The sequence below is a fragment of the Schistocerca americana genome, chromosome 1, assembly GCF_021461395.2.
Source record: "Schistocerca americana isolate TAMUIC-IGC-003095 chromosome 1, iqSchAmer2.1, whole genome shotgun sequence".
NCBI lineage: Eukaryota > Metazoa > Arthropoda > Insecta > Orthoptera > Acrididae > Schistocerca > Schistocerca americana.
In genome coordinates, this window is record NC_060119.1 from 770,192,936 (window position 1) to 770,214,906 (window position 21,971).

Below are 21,971 nucleotides of genomic sequence, written 5' to 3' on the forward strand. Positions count from 1 at the left end.
CGGCTACCGTTTGGCGCCTTCGGAAAAAGTTGTTCATGATGAATGTCGACAAGGTCACAAGGTGGTCAACAGCGGAGCGGCGGTGACGAAAGCCGCATTGAACATTGGTAAGTAGCCGTCGAGATTCAAGAATCCAAACTAACGCGAGCGTTAACCATGCGCTCCATCACCTTACAGACACAGCTTGTAAGAGAAATGGGGCAGGTAACTAGAAGGAAGGTGTCTATCGTTCCCAAGTTTGGGTATAGGAACAACGACGGCGTCACGCCAACGCATGGGGACTTGACCTTCGGTCCAGACGCGATTGTAGGTACGAAGAAGGAAGCTTTTGCCTGCCGGAGAAAGGTGGGCCAGCATCTGAACGTGAATGGCATCTGGCCCCGGAGCAGAGGACCGGGACATTGCAAGTGCACGTTCGAGTTCCCGCATAGTAAAGGGGGGCATTATAATTTTCCAGATTCAGCGAGTGGAAGGAAGGTCGCCGAGCCTCTTCTGCCTCTTTCCTGGGAAGTAAGGCAGGGTGGTAATGGGCGGAGCTTGAAACCTCCACAAAAAAGCAGCCGAAGGCGTTGGAGACATCCACAGGATCAACAAGGACCTCATTACCTGAAGTCAGGCCAGGTACCGAGGAGTGGGCCTTAATGCCCGACAGCTGGCGCAGGCCACCCCAGACGACAGAAGAGGGAGTAAAACTGTTAAAGGAGCTGGTGAAAGAGGCCCAACAAGCGTTTTTGCTGTCTTTGATGACTCTATGGCATTGCGCTCAGAGTCGTTTGTATCCAATACAATTCGCCAACGTAGGATGGCGGCGAAAGGTGCGTAAAGCACGTCGTCGAGCACGGATAGCGTCTCTACAAGCCTCATTCCACCAGGGGACGGAAACGAGACGTGAAGAAGAGGTAGTACGAGGAATGGAACGTTCGGCAGCATGGATGATAAAAGCCGTGAGGTATTCGACCTGACTGTCACAACTGAGAAAATCGTGGTCCGGAAAGGTCGCCAGGGAGGAGTAAAGTCCCCAGTCAGCTTTCGCTATGTTCCATCTCTAAGGACGTGGGGATGGGGTGTGGTGCAGGAGACGAATGACACAGGGGAAGTGGTCGCTCGAATAGGTATCAGAAAGCACATACCACTCGAACCAATGGGCAAGAGTGGTAGAACAGATCGAGAGGTCCAAGTGGGAGTAGGTATGAGTAGAGTCCGAGAGGAAAGTCGCGGCACCAGTATTGAGGCAGACAAGATTGAGATGGTTGAAGACATCCGCCAAGAGGGAGCCTCTGACAGGATGCAGGAGAGCCCCAAAGGGGATGATGGGCATTGAAGTCGCCAAACAATAAAAACGTCGGAGGAAGCTGAACAATCAGGTGCATCATGTCAGCCCGACTAACTGCGGATGATGGAGTGTAGACGGTACAAACGGAAAAAGTAAAGGCAGAAAGAGTAATACGGACAGCTATTGCTTGGAGTGGGGTGGTCAATGGGATGGGATGGTAATAGACATCGTCCCAAACTAGCAACATGACCCCAGCATGAGCTGGAATACCGTCCACAGGGGTGAGGTCAGACCGCTCCGAGGTACAGTGGGGAAAAGCAATACGGTCAGTTGGGCGCAACTTGGTTTCCTGGAGACCAAGGACGAGTGGACAGTGCAGGTGGATGAGAAGCAGTTGTAATTCCTCCTGATTAGATCGAATACCTCTTATGTTCCAATGTAACAAAGCCATCGCTAGTCAGAAAAAAGGGGGAACGAAACGGGTGAAGAGCTGGTCACCTCGACGGCCGCGGAGGGCCAGGTTTCGAGGGAACAACGCTACAACCGGCGGGAGGCGGATCCTGTTCCATCGAGTCGTCGCCAGCTGCGGCCGCTTTACCGGGTTGCGTAGGAGGGGCAGCATCATTCACCGACGAGAGGCTAGCTGAGCGCCTGGCAGCAGAGCGTCCCGGCGAAACTGAGGACAGCCGGGAGCAGCGACTCACGGATGGAGCGTCAGACGAAACGCGGCGGGGTGAAGAGGGGGATAACGACTTCTTCTTGGAGGCCTTCTGGGAAGTCCGATGAGGCACGGGGATGGTGGGCTGGACCCGAAGAAGGTCCTCACGCGCAGGGTCCGTTTTGGAATTCCGGACCTCGGAAGCCGGGGTCTGGAACGTTTCCCCGATGGACGCCTGAGAAGAGTCGCTTCTCAGGCGGCGGAGGGGGAGGAGGAGGAAGGGTGGCCCCTGGGGCAGAGGGGGCAGGGGCCACGAGGGAGGAGGATTTGGAAGGGAGGGACTTGGGAGGCGGAGGCATAGACCCCGGATGGGGTGAGGAGGTAGAGGGGGGACAGGATAGGGGTGAGGATACTGTGGAAGGAGGGAGTGGACACGACTGAGGCAAACGAAGTTGTCAACGTCACGGGATGGAGGGGGTCATACTTCTTCCTGGCCTCAGAATAAGAGAAGCGATCCAAAGTTTTTAATTCTTGAATCTTCTTCTTCATCTGATACACGGGGCAGTCTAAAGATCTAGGCGAGTGGATGCCAGGACAATTGACGCACCGAGGTGTGGGGTGCATGTATGCTCCTCACGAAGAGGACGTCCACAATCGCCACAAAGGGGCTCAGCCTCACACCGTGACGACATGTGCCCAAAGCGCAAACACCGAAAGCAGCGCATAGGAGGCGGGACGTAAGGTCGCACGTCGCACCGGTAGCACATCACCTTTACCTTCTCCGGGAGAACGTCCCCCTCGAAGGCGAGGATAAAGGCCCCGGTGACGATGCGACGGTCTTTGGGGCCGCGCTGGACTCGCCGGACAAAATGCACGCCTCGGCGCTCCAGGTTGGCCCTGGGCTTCTCATCAGATTGGAGCAGGAGGTCCCGATGAAAAATAACCCCTGCGTCTTATTCAGTGCCAGATGCGGGAGAATGGACACTGGGATGTCCCCTAGTCGGTCGCACGCCTCGAGCGCCGCCGACTGAGTGGCGGAGGTGGTCTTTATAAGAACGGACCCCGAACGCATTTTATTGAGAGCCTCGATTTCCCCGAAGATGTCCTCGATGTGCTGGACAAAGAACATGGGCTTGGATGTGGCGAACGTCCCCCCATCGGTCCGAGAACAGACTAAATAGCGGGGGAAGTACTTCGCCCCAAGCCGGCAGGCCTGTCCTTCCTCCCAGGGAGTGGCCGAGGGGGAAAGGGCAGGAGAACCAGAACCAGGGACAGTACCTTTCTTTTTAAAAGACTCGGCCGCAGAGCGACCCGATACATGTTGACGTTTCATCTGCGAAACGTCCGCCCCGATACCACCCACTCCGACCAGGGGCTCTCCCCACGGGACCCCGGAGCATGTCAAGAACCGAAAGGAAGGGACAGCGGAGAGCGGCGGGGTTAATGGAATCCTAAGGGCCATGCAAAAGGTCCAAACAAAGCTTCAGCTGAGGTGTACACCATGGAGGTGTATGTGACTGGACCTCAAGTACAGGTGGTAAAGGGAAGGAGACTCCAGTTCAGACAGAAGGGATCGCATCTGTACTGCAATTGTTAGCCCTGACCTGGGCCACCGATGCGGGAGATGAACTGCCGCGGGTGGGAAAAGGATACAGTAATTCGGATGCTCAGGAGAACTACGAATGTATGCAAAATAATTGGCGAGCAGTCGTGCATGTCAAATCTGCAATGGTGGGACTCCGGTCTCCACCAGGACACAGGTCAACAGACTCATTCTGAAAGCTCTCATTGCTACGTGAATGCCACAGTGGTGCACTGGATCGAGTAAACGCAATGCTAGGGGTGCCACCGAACCATAAACCAAACTCCCATAGTCAACGTGGGATTGAACAAGGGCTCTATAGAGCGGCAGTGGCTTAGAGCGATCTGCACTCCAGTTGGTGTTGCTCAGCCAGAGGAGGGCATTGAGGTGCTGCCAGCACTTCCGCTTAAGCTGATGAAGGTGAGGTAGCCAAGTCAATCGGGCATCGAAAACCAGTCCTAAGAATCGATATGTCTCCATCACAGTGAGTGGATCGTCATTAAGGTAAAGTACTAGTTCCGGATGAATGGTATGACGCCAACAGAAGTGCACAACACACAACTTCGTGGTTGAAAACTGGAAGCCATGGGCTAGAGCCCATGACTGCGCCTTGTGAATGGGTCCCTGTAGGCGCCGCTCAGCAACACCAGTACTGGAGGACCAGTATACCAATATGAAATGCAGAAGTCCTCCGCATACAGAGAAGGTGAGAACAACAGCCCTACAGCTGCTGCTAGACTTAATAGCTACTAAAAATAGAGACACACTCAATACGAGCCCTGAGGAACGCCATTCTCCTGAATATGGGAGGAGGGGCGGGGGGGGGGGGGGGGGGGAGGGGGGGGGGGGAGGGGGGGGGTGCTATGAGAGACACCAGCCTGGACATGGAAAGGTGGTAGAACGAACCTGGTGGAAGCCGCCCTGCCATGGAGCCAGTAGGCCATGTGACTCCAGGACCCATCCCAACTGCTGACAAACCATATGTTGCAGCAGCTTACAAAGAACTTTGGTGAGACTGATGGGCCAATAGCTATCCACATCAAGCGGATGTTTACCGGTTTGAGCACCAGAATGATGGTGCTCTCCCACCATTGTAATGGAATGAAGCCATTGCACCAGATCCGGTTGAAGATGATGAGGATATATCAGTTGTAGTCAGATGAGAGATGTTTAATCATCTGACTGTGGATCCGATCCGCCCCAGGAGTTGTGTTGGGGCAATGTGCGAGGGCGCTGAGGAGCTCCCACTCTGTAAATGGGGCATTATAGGGTTCACTGTGGCATGTAGTGAACGAGAAGGCTTTCCTTTCAATCTGCCATTTGAGGGTGTGAGAGGCTGGGGAGTAGATCTCCGACGCAGAGGCTCGAAATAGTGCTCAGCAAAGTGCTCAGCAATCGCGTTTGTTAATGCCAGGGAAACCTGTTGGCATCTGGTACCCAAAATGACATCTGATCTTTGTCCAGACTTGGGAAGGTGACGTATGGCACCCAATGGTCAACACGTACCTCTCCGAACACTCCTGTTTCCGTCATTTTATAAGCTGGCAAATGTGGGCACGGAGCTACTTAAAGACTATTAGGTGCTCTAGGAAAGGGTGCCGCTTTTGTCACTGTAGAGCTCACTGATGCTCTTTAATAGCCTCAGCAACTTCTGGCAGCCACCAAGGGACTGTCTTTTGGTAGGAGCACCCTAAAGAACAAGGGATAGCGTTTTCTGCTGCAGAAACGGTCCTTGTAGTGACCTGCTCAACCACAACATTGACGGCACCATGTGGGGGAGAATCAACGGTCACAGCAGAGGTGAAGGCTATCCAGTCTGCCTTGTTTAAAGCCCATCTGGGTAGGCCAGGGGAGTGATAGGAAGATGTTTTCACTACCACACAGGTCATCATGTGCTCACCAGTGGATAGATTGGAGAGGGCCAGGACTGCAAACCGAGAGATCAATGGCTGAATATGTGCCATGTGCCACACTGAAATGTGTGGGAGCACCTGTATGTAAGAGGCAGAGGCTGAGTTGTGAGAGTAAATTTTCGACATCCTTACCTCTGCCAGTAAGCACAGTGCCACCCCTCAAGGGGTTATGGATGCTAAAATCTCCCAAAAGTAGGAAAGGTTTAGGGAGTTGCTCAATCAGTGTAGCCAATAAGTTCAGGGGTACTGCACCATCTGGACGGAGATATATGTTGCAGACTGTTATCTCCTGCGTAGTCTGTATTCTGAAAGCCACAGCTTGAAGAGGAGTTTGGAGGGGCACATGTTCACTACATACCGAGTTCTGGACATAGACGCAAACGCCACCTGACACACTATTATAGTCGCTAAGGTTCCTGTAATATCCCTTATAGCCGTGGAGGGCAGGAGTCCGCATTGCCGGGAACCAGGTTTCCTGGAGGGCAATGGAGAAAGCAGGTGTAAAGCTTAACAGTTGCCGCAGCTCAGCCACGTGGTGGAAAAAAACCGCTGCAATTCCACTGGGGGATGATGTAATCATGAGACTGGGAAGGCATGGAACACTCAATGACGCACGTCTACGCCCCAGGGTCATCTGTTACCACCGGACGAGTACCTGTGCCATCAACATCCATTGTGTCTGAGGTCCCAGCGAGATCTAGGTCCTGAGTGGGGCCAGAATCTACACTTCATCGTCAGATGCAGACCTTGTAGTTGGCAGCGGTGTGGGTGCCACCGCAGTGCCTTGGTCCTTGGGGGTCTTTTTCTTTTTTGGTTTCTCTCGCTGCTCTTTAGGTTTTTCCAGCTGGGAGGGCTTCACTGATTCAGTCTCAGGGACCTGAGGTTGCTTCAGCCACTGGTGGGTGTCAGCTTTGCCAATGGTAGGAACCTGGGAAGGGTGTGACCCAAGGGACCCATTCCTTGCGAGAGGAGCCGAAGAAGATGTATGCTTCTCCAGCTGAGAAGTGGGGACACCGACGTCCCCGATGGTTGGGGTGGTGTTGCTCCTGAAGTAGGTGGTGCAGGAGCAACAGGGAGGGAAGTGCCCCCCACCATCAAGGGGGCAGGTGGAGTCCGACGGCTCCGAGAGCCAACTGTACGCAGCGCAACGGAAGATGGTAGAACCGTTGTAGCGGCAGCGTAGGTTGACGTCGTATGCACAGAATGTAGCCTCTCATATTTTCTCTTAACCTCAGTGTAGGTCAGTCAGACTAGGGTTTTGTATTCCATTATTTTCCTTTCTTTCTGGAGAATCCTGCAGTCTGGCGAACAACGCAAATGGTGCTCTCCGCAGTTCACAAGGATGGGAGGCGAGACACATGGAGTACTGGGATGTGAAGGATGTCCACAATCCCAACAGGTGATGCTGGAAGTACAGCGGGAAGACATATACCCAAACTTCCCTCAGACCCCGGTTGATACGCCAGATGAAACTATAACACTTTGCCACTCTAAATTGGCGCGCAGCACATCGCCAGACTCCAAAAGAAGGTCCCTCTGAAATATGATATCCTGGACCATATTTAAGCTCTTATGGGGCGTGATGGAAACAGAAACATCCTGCAGCTTTTCACAGGCGAGTTGAGCCTGTGACTGGGCAGAGGATGCCGTTTTGATCAAGACCGACCCAGATCGCATTTTGGACAATCCCTCCACCTCCCCAAACTTGTCCTCTAAATGCTCAACAAAAAATTGAGGCACCATTGGCATGAAAGATTCCCCATCAGATCTCGAACATACAAGGTACTGGAGCGAATAAGATACGCTGCTATCATTAGCTTGGTGTTCCTCCCATGGTGTGGCCAGGGAGGGAAACGATTTGGGGTTGTACTTCTGTACATTGGATTGAGCCCATGAACGCTTAGGGACTGTTGGTGTTTGACTACCAGCATGAGATTATGTACTACGTTTCATTGCTTGTAATCTGCCCTGATGCCACCCCCTACGACCAGGGGCCCTCCCCACAGGTGCCACCCAGCTGCAGCAAATGCCACCTGGCAGGATGGCCATTGCCAGGAATCTTGATGCTGCAGGGGGATGGGCATCTACTCCTTGGCATATGTGGGGAGTTAATGGTGCAGGCATCAGCAGAGCGATCCCTGTGTGGTCAGGGGGCTACAACCAACAGGGTACATGGCGGCCCCACCACAATGGACTGGCTACCATGCTGGATGTCAGGTGCAAACGAGATAAGAAATCCATTATCACAGTCAGTGGAGAAAGTGATACTGCACGTTGGATGGAGGAAAACACCCAGGAGGGTGACCTAGCCCAACAGGTGGAGAATGAGCAGAAGTGCAGATCCACGTCGACGGAGGATGCAAGAGGTCTCAGTGCATGATGGACATCATGCACCATGTTAGGCACCCTTCCCCCAGTTGGCTCGCTCTACGAGAAAATTTTGAAAAATGGAGATCAAACTCGACAGGGGACCATCACATAAAGGCCAAAACTTCTGAGACTCCTTTTAGTTGCCTCTCACGACAGGCAGTAATACATCAGGCCCCCTGGGGGGCAGTAATGGAAACCAAAGAGAAGTTTGGGAAGGAAACTGAAGCTCATGGAGAAGAAATAATAACTTTGCAGTTTGCCAATGACACTGTCATTCTGTCAGAGTTGACAAGGGATTCGGAAGAAAAATTTACCAGAACAGATATTGTCTTCCAAAAAACTGGTTGACTGGAGGGACAGGACTAAACATAAGCAGCAAGGTCATCATTACCCTGGTTAAGGATTCACTCATCTGGAGCTAGTAATGTTCACCAGGAATGTGCTTGGAGGAGGAAACTATGCAAGGGTGGTAAAAGCGAGGCACTGAAAGCACTACTGATGCTGCAGCTGGAAAAAAAAGACTTATGGAGAAGTAAAAGTATACGAACTGTATCAGTACATAGGTTACAGCAGACAAGGGATCTCCCAGGACTCAGTCAGGACATCAAGCCATATATTTGGCAACCACGGTTGAAGCGGGACTGGGCCAGAGTCCAATAGATACAAAGAAGAGTAGTGCAATACACACCCCAAGAGGCAACGCACAGAGATGACAGCGACCGTGTGTGTGTGTGTGTGTGTGTGTGTGTGTGTGTGTGTGTGTGTGTGTGTGTCAGTCACTAGTATCTTGGTTATAGCACAAGGAGAAATATGGAACAGTCAATTCAGCTACCTGTTAAAGAGGACTCATGAAAATTGGGACTGTACAACAATGTCCAGCAACTGTGCACAGAAGTACAATTCTAGGTTAGGCTGGACTGTGGTACAACGACCGAAATGCATGACCTGCACATTTGCAAGAGAGAAATGGAAACCATGGAAAGGGTCCAAACGGAGGCCCATCATATGGCACCTTGGAGTTAGCATTTAGCCAAGGATACACAATGAGAGGTGTACCAAACGCAAAAGAAATCAACATGCAATGCAAGGGTGACCAGTGGCCTGACATGCGGTCACTGGCCGACTGATGCTGTAGGGAACATGGCACAGAGGCCAGAGGGATGCTGTTATCTTGGACCTGTGGAGAGCTGAGTGAAACATCAAGTCTAACCCAGAACAACCAGTGGGATAAAAACTGACGACAGATAGTTGATCATGGATTGTCTCTCCCCAAAACCACACTCATGGAGGGACAAAAGGCCTTGAGCTTCAAGAAGCAAGGATAATCGGCAGGCAATCATCCTTTCAGGCAATTTGCAGAGCATGTTGGCGAAACTAACTGTGTGATAACTAGCGATAGACGTTGGGTTTTTGCCTCACTAAAGTATTGAAATAATGGTACTACCTCAAGTGACAGATACTGTATCATCTAATTGTGAATGTAATCAGGCTCCACAGCAGTATTATGAGACAAGGCAAAAGCCTGAAGCAATTCCTAGTCAGTGAAAGGTACATTATGCAATTCAGATGCTGAGGGGCGGAATGTCTTCAAATTGTCACTTATGCATTCAGAATGCAGCTGCATAAGAAGAGGAAGAGGATGCCAGTGCCACTGTGAGCTGGATCGCGAGGTGTTCAGGAAGAGCTGATGCTTCAGTACACAGATGATCCTGAAGGAAGAGACCCAGAACAGTTGAGGATCTTTAGCAGCCCAGAAGACTATGGACCTTGGCCTACACCTAGGACGAAGAGGCATATGCTCCAAGGGAGGAGACTCAGAAGTCAGTTAAAAGTGGTCAGGCTGGTCTGTGAAGGTTGTCACTTGAAATGTTACATGGTTCTTTGGTGATCCTGAATGGCTATTGCAATTTCTTTGGTCTATCACGGCACTGGTTAGTGATGAAGAGGACCTGCAGAAAGTGGAATACCATTTCTTGCGCTGTGGGTGATCACACTAGACATGTTTTGCAAAACCTTGTCAATGAAATCTAAACGGATGGGGGCAAAGGTAACAACAGAGGTAAACAACTGCCAGTTGTCTCTTTGAAGCACCCAACATGGTAGTCAAGCTGCCTGGTGGTGGAAGGAAGTGACGGGTCACTGGAAGTTGGTCACTGCCACAAGGATCGCCACGTGATAAGTTCCCACCACATCCTTGCATGCTCCCACAGACAGCACTGGAATTCCTCTAACCCCCCCCCCCCCCCCCCCCCAACCTACCTCAACGCTGCTATCCCTCCCCCTCTCCACCCCTTGCCCCCACTACTCTCACCAGCAAAGACTGCTGCCTGCTGCTCATATCAGACGCAGTAGGGCCTTAGCACACAGAGATGACAGCGACCGTGTGTGTGTGTGTGTGTGTGTGTGTGTGTGTGTGTGTGTGTGTGTGTGTGTGTGTCAGTCACTAGTATCTTGGTTATGGCACAAGGAGAAGAAAGGGCTACCAAATCACTAGGAGATGTAAACACACACACACACACACACACACACACACACACACACACACACACATTTTCCTTCAAATATATTTCTTCGAGTAGTAAACTGCGCACATACTCAACATCCCCCTTTATATACACGCCCTTATGTGGCTGTGTTTCAATTATTGGTGGCAGCCTGGCCATAAATGTGTTACTTCTTGGTGGCTGCCACCAACAATTAAAATGCAGTGCAAGTTAGCCATTGTGTGTCTAGAGACGAGTACGATATGTCTAATGCTTTAAGAAGTTTGCACCCACAATCATCTTAGACAAGTTGTAGGCGGTTTGAATTATTTTTATCCCCATATTTAAAATCTAGACTACAAATACAAAGGTCTGCAGTTCAAATCATGGTTGTTACATGGATTTTTTTTCCTATATCTCTGGCGATGACTTGTGTATGTGGAGAATTCCAAGTTGCACTAGAGGTTTGGAGTAAATGTTACACAGTATGGCCCCTTATAGCTGGCTGGATAAGTCAGTTCAGAGGTTGGAACAAGGCAAGGATCAAGCTTAGTAAAGCACTGTGGTGTTCAAATGATGACAGCTTTATTTTTTACTTTATTATTAAATATAATGAAGTTTGTGCATGTTTGACAGCAGAATTTCCACACTCATTTTGTTAACCTTATTTAGAGTGTATTAAAAAAAAAAAGTTCCATCACAAAAAGCCCTTGTTCATTTCAATAAAAAGGAAAAAACAAGCAGGTGATAATACTTAGCAACATGACACCAAAGTTTGCACACGTTAGCTGTAAGAACTTATGATGGCATGTTTCGACATTAACTTCTTGGGTACTTACCAAATACTGCTACAGTGTGGTAGAACTGATAAAAATGTTCTAGCTGTGGAACTACTAAAGTGCACTCAAGATACTTGGTCACAAAAAACAGCAGTCACAAATTGGTTGAAATAGTTTTGCAATTCATCTCTCCCAACCTTCAACATATGTAGCACAAAACTAGTGAATAACCAAGTCTTGACACTAACCATATGTTTGGCACAAAAAAGTGGTCCACCTGATCAAAACATTACCCTTACATTAACTACTGGTTACAACATTAAGCCATCTTATATCAGGCTAAACACTCATGGTGAGCATGCGATATTTTACAGTCTCCAATAGAAAGCTTCCTGAAACCTTGAATTTTTTGTATGTGGAGTTCAGATTTTGAATAGGTTACTTTCTTTTGTACAAAAGATATGAATATACTTTCATTCAAACTGGAGATGGTCAGGTGGGGAATGACTCTTAAAATTGGTCCATCGGATGCAGAATTACCTGGGTATATGCAAATAATGAGCCTAAAACACTGAGTTACTGCTATCAAGGTGAAGTGTTTGTTTACAACTACAGTAAGCTAACTTCTTAAATGTGTTGCTTGAGGGTTTCCCGACGGACATGTTGTATATATGGTTCTTGAGCGAGACATCGGATGTCATAGTGAAAACTCTGCAATATTTCATCAGGGCAACTGGCCGACATCTTCAGGTGCGACGAACACACTGCGAAGGCATGACTAGGGCCCACTATTTATGCCAGTCTTAGGCAGGAAGTGCGCATGCGAGGAGGCACCAAATTCGATTGTCAATAGCAAAGATATCAACCGATAGCTAGAAGGACAGCAACGCCACCTGTAAGACGGAGAACCAAAGACTTCAGTGAACGTGCGGAGGCTGCCGCTGCTGCTCTGCACTGCCATTGGCCATCCCAGCGACCTCTGTAGGAAGCCGCAAGCAAAAATGCGTGTCCGCGTTGGCGCATGACCGTCCTCCCATTGTCAACAGAATATTTATGTTGCCGGCGAATCGTCATCCGTCTTATGACCAATAGTACTCCTCTCTGCTCGATGAGACTTCAATATGACCACTGCTGGTTCCCAAGCTGTACTGAGCTGAAAGCCTGTGTGTCTGTTTACAAGATTCGTCGAGCTACATATTTCCACTGCTTCCTTAATAACACTATCCCAGTATGAACTCATCGATGCAAGAATTTTGGTGTGTTGATAATTCAAAGAATGGCCTGTACTGAGACAATGCTCGGCCACTGCAGACTTCTCTGGTTGCTCCAGACGTGTGTAGCGTCGGTGTTCAGTACATCTCTCTTCAACAGTGCAACAAGTTTGTCTGATGTACGACGTGCCGCAGCCATTTTTGAAGAGACACCGCCGAAGTATGACAAGATGACCGTAATCTTCCTATTTTTGAAGAGACACCGCTGAAGTACGACAAGATGACCATTCCCCTTTGTTCTTTGCCTTCTTCCAGTTCCTCACGATGGGTAACCCGCCCCAGGTGTAAGGCATGGCGAATCTCTTGTTCGGAATATCCATTTTGTTGGAAAGCGGTGCGCAGATGGAGTAGCTTATTGGATACGCTGTCAGAGTCTAATATGGCTCATGCTCTGTGAACCAACGTCCTAAGTACGCCACTTCGTTGCGAAGGATGGTGACAGCTGGTGGCCTGTTAAGTATAAGTCTTTGTGTGTTGGTTTACAGTACACTGCGTGGCCTAATGTGCCAACTTCTTTTCTCCGTACCAACACGTCCAGGAATGGAAGTGGGCCGTTTTTTCCTCCATCTCCGTAGTGAACTTGATGTTGGGATGAAGGGAGTTACGATGCTCAAGAAATTCATTCAGCGATGCAGTGCTGTGAGGCCAGATAACAAAAGTGTTGTCCACATATCACCAAAAACATGTAGGTTTCAAATCCGACGACTGGAGTGCTCTCTCCTCGAAGTCTTCCATAAAAAGATTAGCCACAATGGGTGACAAGGGACTACCCATTGCGACATCGTCAGTCTGTTCAAAGTATTGTCCATTGAATAGAAAGTACGTTGAGGTGAGAACATGTTGGAATACTCCATCTGCGTACCACTTTCCAACAAAATGGATATTCCGAACGGGAGATTCGCCGTGCCTTACAACCGAAGCGGGTTACCCAACGTGAGGAAGTGGAAGAAGGCGAAGAACAAAGGGGAATGGTCATCTTGCCATACATCGGCGGTGTCTCTTCAAAAATAGGAAGATTACTGAAGAGGCATAAAGTTAAATGTGTCTTTCGGCCGCCGGCAAAACTCAGATCTCTCTTGGGCTCATCTAAGGACAGTCTTGGCCTAAGAAGACCCGGTGTTTATGAGATTCCTTGTGGCTGCGGCACGTCGTACATCAGACAAACTTGTCGCACTGTTGAATAGAGATGTACTGAACACCGATGCTACACACGTCTGGAGCAACCAGAGAAGTCTGCAGTGGCCGAGCATTGTCTCAATACAGGCCATTCTTTGAATTATCAACACACCAAAATTCTCACATCGACGAGTTCATACTGGGATAGTGTTATTAAGGAAGCAGTGGAAATATGTAGCTCAACGAATCTTGTAAACAGACACACAGGCTTTCAGCTCAGTACAGCTTGGGAACCAGCGCTGGCCATATTGAAGACTCATCGAGCAGAGAGGAGTACTATTGGTCATACGATGGATGACGATTCGCCGGCAACATAAATATTCTGTTGACAATGGGAGGACGGTCATGCGCCAATGCGGACACGCATTTTTGCTTGCGGCTTCCTACAGAGGTCGCTGGGATGGCCAATGGCAGTGCAGAGCAGCAGCGGCGGCCTCCGCGTGTGCACTGAAGTATTTGGTTCTTCGTCTTACAGGTGGCGTTGCTGTCCTTCTAGCCATCAGTTGATATCTTTGCTATTGGCAATCGAATTTGGTGCCTCCTCGCATGCGCACTTCCTGCCTAAGACTGGCATAAATAGGGGGCTCTAGTTATGCCTTAGCAGTGTGTTCGTCGCACCTGAATATGTCGGCCAGTTGTGCTGACGAAATATTGTGAAGTTTTCACTATGACATCCGACGTCTCGCCCGAGAACCATATATACAACTTCTTAAATATTTGTTAGGCTTTTCATGATTTTCAAAATTTCATGTACCAACAGGAAAGGACCATAATTTGATTAGGGGAAGGTTATTTTATGTAATAATTTTCACAGACATATGAGTAAAGGCAGTGCTGAGGATAGTGCAGTCACAAATCCAGCTCAAAATGGCTCTGAGCACTATGGGACTTAACATCTGAGGTCATCAGTCCCCTAGAACTTAGAACTAATTAAACCTAACTAACCTAAGGACATCACACCCATCCATGCCCGTGGCAGGATTTGAACCTGTGACCATAGCGGTCACACGGTTCAAGACTGAAGCGCCTAGAACCACTCGGCCACAGCGGCCGGCAGCAAACAGCTATGGACTGCTTGGAACAAAAGGTCAACTGACTAGATCAGCTGCCTGTTTTGTCACTTACCACAAACTTAAATGGTCCTATTACAATACTAATGGAACTTAAAATGAAAGACTGAGAATTTTAACTTATGCTTTATGACCATGGTCAGCCATCTCTGTCCATTTGTCAATACCACTTAGTAATAAACGAATTGACACGCTGCATTCAAATGAACTATTCAACAGCGTTACCAATAAAAATGCAAAAGAGTATACCCATTGAAAACTGTACAAATGTTACTAATTTGCAGCAAATACTTGAAGAAATGGGCACCAAATTATACATGCAGTCATATGTTTCAAACTCTTCAAAATTAAACTAGATTAACATTTTCCCGACACCTCAGTAAATTATGCAGGTACATCAAAAGACATAAGAAAACCTTATAACCTATGCTGAATGATGTACTCGAAGCAGTCACTGATACTATCATTAAGATTATGCCCACCATGCCAAAATTATTTAAACATAAGGATCGAAAATTTGGATTTTTAACGTTAAAAAACCGTGAGTTCATTCGTGATGGAACACAAGCTTGTTTACAACAAGGACAGGGAAAGAAACTGGTATGTCCTTTTCAAAGCAACAACCCCAACATTTCCCTTGGGATTTTTGGGGCAACCATGCAAAATTTAAATATGAAGGGCAGGATGAGGATCTCAAACCTGCTTCCCCTGGATGAAAGTTTAGTGATTTATAGTACTGCATGACTTTGTTAGATATTACTGGTACAGCAAGAAAAGATAAGAGAAAATAATATTAAACGTTACTGAAGAAGTCTGCAATCCATAAAAGACACTGTGAGATACAGTCAATGACTTCACTAAAAAGCCTATTTTCTCATTAAATTCTTGCAGACCTGATGACAATATCAAAAAGCTAATTGAAATGACTAGGGATGAAATTCCACGTACAGTAAAATATTCTGCAACTACTATATATGATATGATTTGTGTACTATTTCTATCATCACAAAATGAGAGACAATACAACCGAACAAGAAGAATTCGGGAACTGTACACACTATCTTGCTATATCCTGATATACACAGTAAGTTACATCCTGCACCATAACAGAAAGGATAATTATAATTCTGGCTAAGGCAAACTGTGATTAAAATCTCACTATTAAGGTACTTGTGAAAACAACAAGAAATGTTGCAGGTACAAAGACAACAAAGGGAAAAAAACATACCAAATGGCACACATACTTATCAAACAGAATGATAACAGAACCATGATACAATAAGGACAGTTATTAAAGAAGAAGAAGAAGAAGAAGAAGAAGAAGAAGAAGAAGAATAAGAAGAGCTATTCAGAAATGTCTGAGAGGAAGTGAGAACATAAAATGAAAATTTGTCATGAGAATTGAAAACAAGAGTAAGAAGAAAACTAAACAGAAATTTAAGCTCATCAGACAAAATATTAATCACTCCCTTAAAAGACCGCACTGGTCACTTTGGAGCACAGTGTATGATGATGATGATGATAAATTGGTTCCAGGTGGTACAAAACCACCCGCTGGTGACATATGACAAGTCACGGCAGTGAAGGGGTTTGTACATACCAGTTGATTGTATGGCAGCAGCATAGTAAATTGGGACAATATGGAGACCTGATAGATAATGTATTTGGACATGCCCACAACTGCAAATGAAGTTCCCTAATTTTTTGTTGTATCAATGCTGGCTCTTACAACATGTCTACAAACGTTTATCTGTACCAATCAAGTTGTGCTGCTTTGGCACAAGAACAAGAGCACTAACCTACATGGATCAGATATGAGAGTCACGACTTGGCAATAACAACTGGTTTCAAAAAATGACAGGAATTCCTGCTCTCAGCAAACGCAGATAAATTTCAGTCAGTTTCTAACCGAACTTTGTGAAAGGAACCACATTCAATGGATATCTGGAGATGGGTACCACCCAAAAAGTTGAATATAACAGTGACAGATTAAATTGCAATTCTTCAATGTGCCAACCAACACAGAAGCTGGACAGTAGGTGTCCAAAGGTACGCAGAATTATCTATCAAGTCTCAGTTTTGCCTCTTTTTCAAATTATGCAAGGCATCAAGTCACAGATGACTCAATGAGGTGTTCAATTCACAGTGTGTGGAGGGTTTAGTTCAGGCCAGCGGTGGTTTTATAATGTTTTAGGTTTCTTCTTCTTCTTTCTTTTTTTTTTTTTTCATCCACACCATGATTTGGGGCCACTCATTCAAGTTATTAAGAATGTGAATCAAAATGTTCATTTCACCGTTCTTTGTGATCACGTGATGTTGTATTCTGAGGAGACTCCTATTTTCCAAAATGACAGAAGTCATGCTCACAGGGCTGCATACACATGCTTCTGATTTGACAAATACACTGACACACTATTGCACCTTGAATGGTGAGCAATATCACCCAATGTTAACATGTAGAAAATGTCTGGGATTGTTTGGAACAAAGTGCAAAATACAGCAATCAGTAAACCCACAATTTGGTAGCTCTATAGGGTCTCATCATCATGTGCCCTTTCAGCTGGATATGGAATGCCTAAAAAGACTTGCAGATACTCATCCTTGCTCCACTGAACTTACAATAAAATCCAGACCATTAGCTGCTTACAGGCGTTGATAAATATCAACAGGGACATGTCCGAAACAACAGATACCATCTTCATATTGCTGAATTGAGGTGGTGTCAGGCAATATTTATTTACTAGCATAACAGCTCCTAGGAGTGAGTAATTTTCTCATACAATGCAGACTTTCACAGCTGGTTTTTATGTACTTTATGATTTTTGTTTTATGGACATTAGGATGTGGTCCAAGGTATATTTCTCTACCAATCATTTAACCTTCCAATACTGGAGACATCATCACGTACTGAGACGGATTTTAAACCTTCAAGAACAGTGGGCAAATATTGGACACTGCAAAGGACCTACCCCTACCACTTGTCACAGCAGGAATACATAAAAGTTCTTCCACCTGTGGTCAAATGTACACAGAAACTACAAAAAGAAGTGTTAATGCCAGACAAGGCACACTTGAGAAACTGTCATCTGGGAAACAGATGTATCAGCAGCAGTAATCACGCACAGGGATCAGGCAACCATCCAATTCATTTCCCTGTACTACAGTTTGATCAAGATCCACTCACTACCACATTTGGATGTACAGAGGGGCCATGGAAATTCAAAACTACAAAAACAACTTTCACAAAAAAAGAAGAAAAATTGAAATTATACAAGTTGTGGGACTTAGTGCTGCAACTCTTACCCATTTCACGCTCAATAACACACGTTGCTGTGACTCTGTTGTCTTAGGCAGTGGTCTTATGATGTCACCAACTGTTCGTATAAACTGTACAACTTACAAAGTTTGCTTGAGATTGTAATTGCTTTCAGAGTTGCTACTGCCTCTGATATGTCTACGGCATTGTGAGACAAAGCGTTAGGTAGACAAATATGCAATGACTAATTATTGCTGAATGTCCTTACACAGGTGAACGCCACGTAAACTCAGTTAACATGGTAGACAGCACAGTGTGAAATGCTTCTACAGTTCAACAAATACAGATGGTCGACACTTAAAATGAGGATATAATGCCAGATGAGGTGTACGAAGCCATTCAAGGCATGAGGAAAAAAAACAGCTACCTCAAAAGGATGTTTTGATGGAGAAGTAACATAGGGAAAGTAATATAAAAACTTGCAAAATTGTTTACAATGCATCTATGCTGAAATACAATTCTGCAAAACGGGAGTATCATTTTCATTATTCTACTTAACAAGAAAGGCAATAGACATCTCACAATAAATCATAGATTTGTCTGCATCCTTTCTGTAATGTACTAGATATTTACCAAAATCATCACCAACAGCATTATAAAACACTGTAGCCTATTTTAATTAGGCAAAGAGATTGCGCTTCACAGTCATTTGCAGCGTATCTATGTAGAACAAGCCTACTTTGAAAATTGATACATCACAATGGTCAATTTACAAGTCACGAATAAGAGGACAACATATACAAGAATTACTAATTTGTCTGGTTTCAGCAATATCTGAACAACAGTCCCACCAAAACCAAGTGTCAATACATTGAAGATATAATACATGTATGCTAGATTCCATTATACTTAACCAGCCTGTTCGGACAGAGTTTAGTTTTAGGATGCTCAGAAATTTAGAAATGAAAGAAGTCAGGAAAGGAAATTAAATATCACCAAACCACCTCTCAGCAATCCAGAAGACATTTCTAGATCGATGACCTGCAAAAACAAAGTGCCGTCTATTAATGGAAGATAACTTGACCATCTTAGTTTTTCCATTAAATTCTTCTGTTTACATCTAGTGCACAAAAACTGTGATAATAAAGGGCAGAACTTAAAAGAACAATTTTGAAAATAAGATATATCAATACTAAATTAATGTAGAACTAATTAATGAAAGGAAGGCAATATAAATTAATAATGAAGTCATAGAACAAGATAAATTTCTTCATTTAGGGCAGTTGAAAGTAACAGGATGGGAAGCGAAAGAAATAAATACAAAAGAAAAGGTGTCCTACAGTGCTGTTGATAAACTAAACAAGGATTGCAGAACTAGGCTCCCCATGTCTAAAAGTGAAAGTATATAATCAATGTGCACTGCCAGTTTTTAACTTAAGGTGGTGAGACAGGGACTGTAAATGTGGAATCATATACAAATACTCAAAATCACTCCGTGGACAATGGAGAACTTATGGGAACTATCTGCACGACAGACAGGAAATCAAGCAAATAAGTGTAATGAAAATCAAATGAACGTGATGTGACCTGTAGGCAGGTGAACGGAAGACACACGAGACAATGAAGCACTTTATTGGATTCCAAGATAAATTGCTAAGAAAAGACTTGGACAATAACCTAATGAAAGATGTGTGTGTTGTGCTAGAAAATATAGCTAAGTAAAAACGTCCAATGTAGTTTCTGAAAGAGTAGATGTATGTAAACAGCAGTACTAGACATACAAAATAAAGTGGGTTGGGATTTTGATGAAACTGAGTTCATATCACCAAACGTAGTAACCTTAATGAAGTGTTTGATATCTTTCAAAATAGGCACCATATTCTGAATAAAATAAAACTGACCAGTTGCTGTGGTGGGAAGACAATGTTGCCAGCATGCAGCTACATGCTAGACAAAGCTCTTTAATATACCTACAAAACAAAGCACTCAAGAAAACTACTACTGTCTGGGGGCTGGCTTCTACCACTTGACTTGCTGAAATGTCACTCACAAAATTATTTTAAATGGAGAATAAAACATTAAGCCAAACAACTCAGTGGAACTATCCTCAGACATGTTACATGCCATCTCGATAGCAATAGGTTGTATTAGCATAAGAAGCTACCTCATGTCAACAAAGTTTGCAACATGTGGTGTAAGTATCACTACTAGGCCTTCAGTTGTTCCCGATTGTTTTAAGATTTAACCTGCAACTGACATTCCTTTCCCATCTAGTTTCAGCAAAAGACAATAAAAACAGATGATAGGAAACCACAGACCGCTGCATCATTGCATAAATAGTATTATACATGGGAGATACTGAACATATATACATAAGGCCATGCTTTTTAATTATGCAACTGAATTGTATAAGTTATTTATTAAGAAATGGACATTAAATATTACGCGAATGTCAGCAATGCCAAACCTAGACCTTGAGCAGAAGGGTGCAGGTCGGGATAGGGGGGGGGGGGGGGGATGTTACACTCAACACTCCATCTAAAGCCTCACAGAACTTTTGTGTAGTGTATTGCTCATGGAGGGAGATGTGGGGGAGTGTTAGAATCAAGGTCTTTCTGGCACAATAATTGTCACTGGGGGGAGGGTGTGGGATAATAAGCACCAATTGTTTCATGCTGTACTTGCAACATATGCAATTCTTTCCCCACTAACTGAAAGTTACTAGGTACTACATTGTTAAATGTTTTGCAAATATAATAGTTTACTGACTTTTGTCCTCAATACTGATTGTGCCAAGTGCTACATAAAACACCCACTATATACTATATTGCAATAATGGCAACTATGGCTCTACCCCCCCCCCCCCCCCCCCAAATGAAATCTTGTTGCCACGACAAACTGGACAGGTCTGCAATATAGCCTGAGCTTGGGGTTACATTGGAATATGACAATTTGGTAGTTACAGGACTCAAAGATCTAGCACAACAAAGCTATAAGACCTCAACTAACCTCCACCAATTTTGCATGGGGTCCAGTGATCAGCTTGACAAATAGTTAGTACTTTACACAGATGACGGCTATACTAAATGGCAGGATAGTCTGTTAATCAGAAAGAGGAGAAAGGACGGGGGGGGGGGGGGGGGGGGGGGGAAATGGGTATGGCAAATCATGTCAACTTATTTATTTCTGCCAATCTAGGAGCATTGACTGTCATAGTATCTTCAGTTTCCAGATTCACCTAATGCTGTATCAACAACCTATAAGAAATCCTAAACATCACCACACAGCAAGATTAACCGGGACAGCATTTTCAGGGTAACAGAGCAGGAGTTTTAGGGTACTGCCTGTGGATATGCAATCATCATGAATATCCAGAGTTCTCACAAACAAAAACATGAGTGGCAAGATTATGGCTAGTCATAGCTTGGGAATGAACAGCTTTTTATACACTATTCTGGAAAGATGATGAATGACTGTACAGGGTACAATACATTAATCAAGTTTACGCCTATTGAATTTTCACGGCTATATATATATATATTTTCCTTTAAGTTTAGAGAAAGACTGTCTGCTGACCCAGTAACTCGTCAGCCATCATTTACTTCTGACATGTATATATCTCAACATAGATCTGCTTTAATCTAATATTTGTCCCCTCAAGGGCTCTTTATTCGTAATTTTTGAAATTACGAAACACAATATTTCAATAAATATCAGATGAACACTTTCATTATTGAAAACATGGTAGGTATTACGAAATATTCATGACTTATCTGACTCAGTCATATAATTCGTGTTCACTGATCTGCGACAGCTTTAGCAGCTGTCACAATCCCATAAAATATGATTTAAAAGAAGTATTTGTATTAACATTGCACAAATTGTAAAAGCATTGAAATTTTTCAAACCTGTAAAGTTGATCCTGCTGACATGACGGGGGCTAGGGCGCAGGGGCTGTAGTAGGTTCCTGTAATCAGGGAATGTTTGTCAACAACGGTTCTCGAAAGAAACAGGACGCATCCAAAGGAATATGTTTCAACACAAATTACGGAAAACTGCACATAGTAAGACCTGGTGTTACTCCGAATTTGAATAAACTTATTGTCACTGAAAAATAACTTCCATAACCTGAACTAATAG

The 21,971-nt window shown here is 45.4% G+C and overlaps 1 protein-coding gene across 2 annotated transcripts in view; it reads right to left on the bottom strand.

The window, feature by feature from the left end:
• LOC124612154 (vacuolar protein sorting-associated protein 4) overlaps positions 1 to 21,971 on the bottom strand; it is a 175,819-nt gene that overhangs the window by 153,206 nt on the left and 642 nt on the right. For both annotated transcript variants that reach the window (XM_047140305.1, XM_047140304.1), the window contains exon 2: positions 21,740 to 21,798. In XM_047140305.1, coding sequence (XP_046996261.1) covers positions 21,740 to 21,763 — 24 coding nt within the window. In that variant the 5' untranslated portion in view covers positions 21,764 to 21,798. The remainder of the gene's footprint in view (positions 1 to 21,739; positions 21,799 to 21,971) is intronic.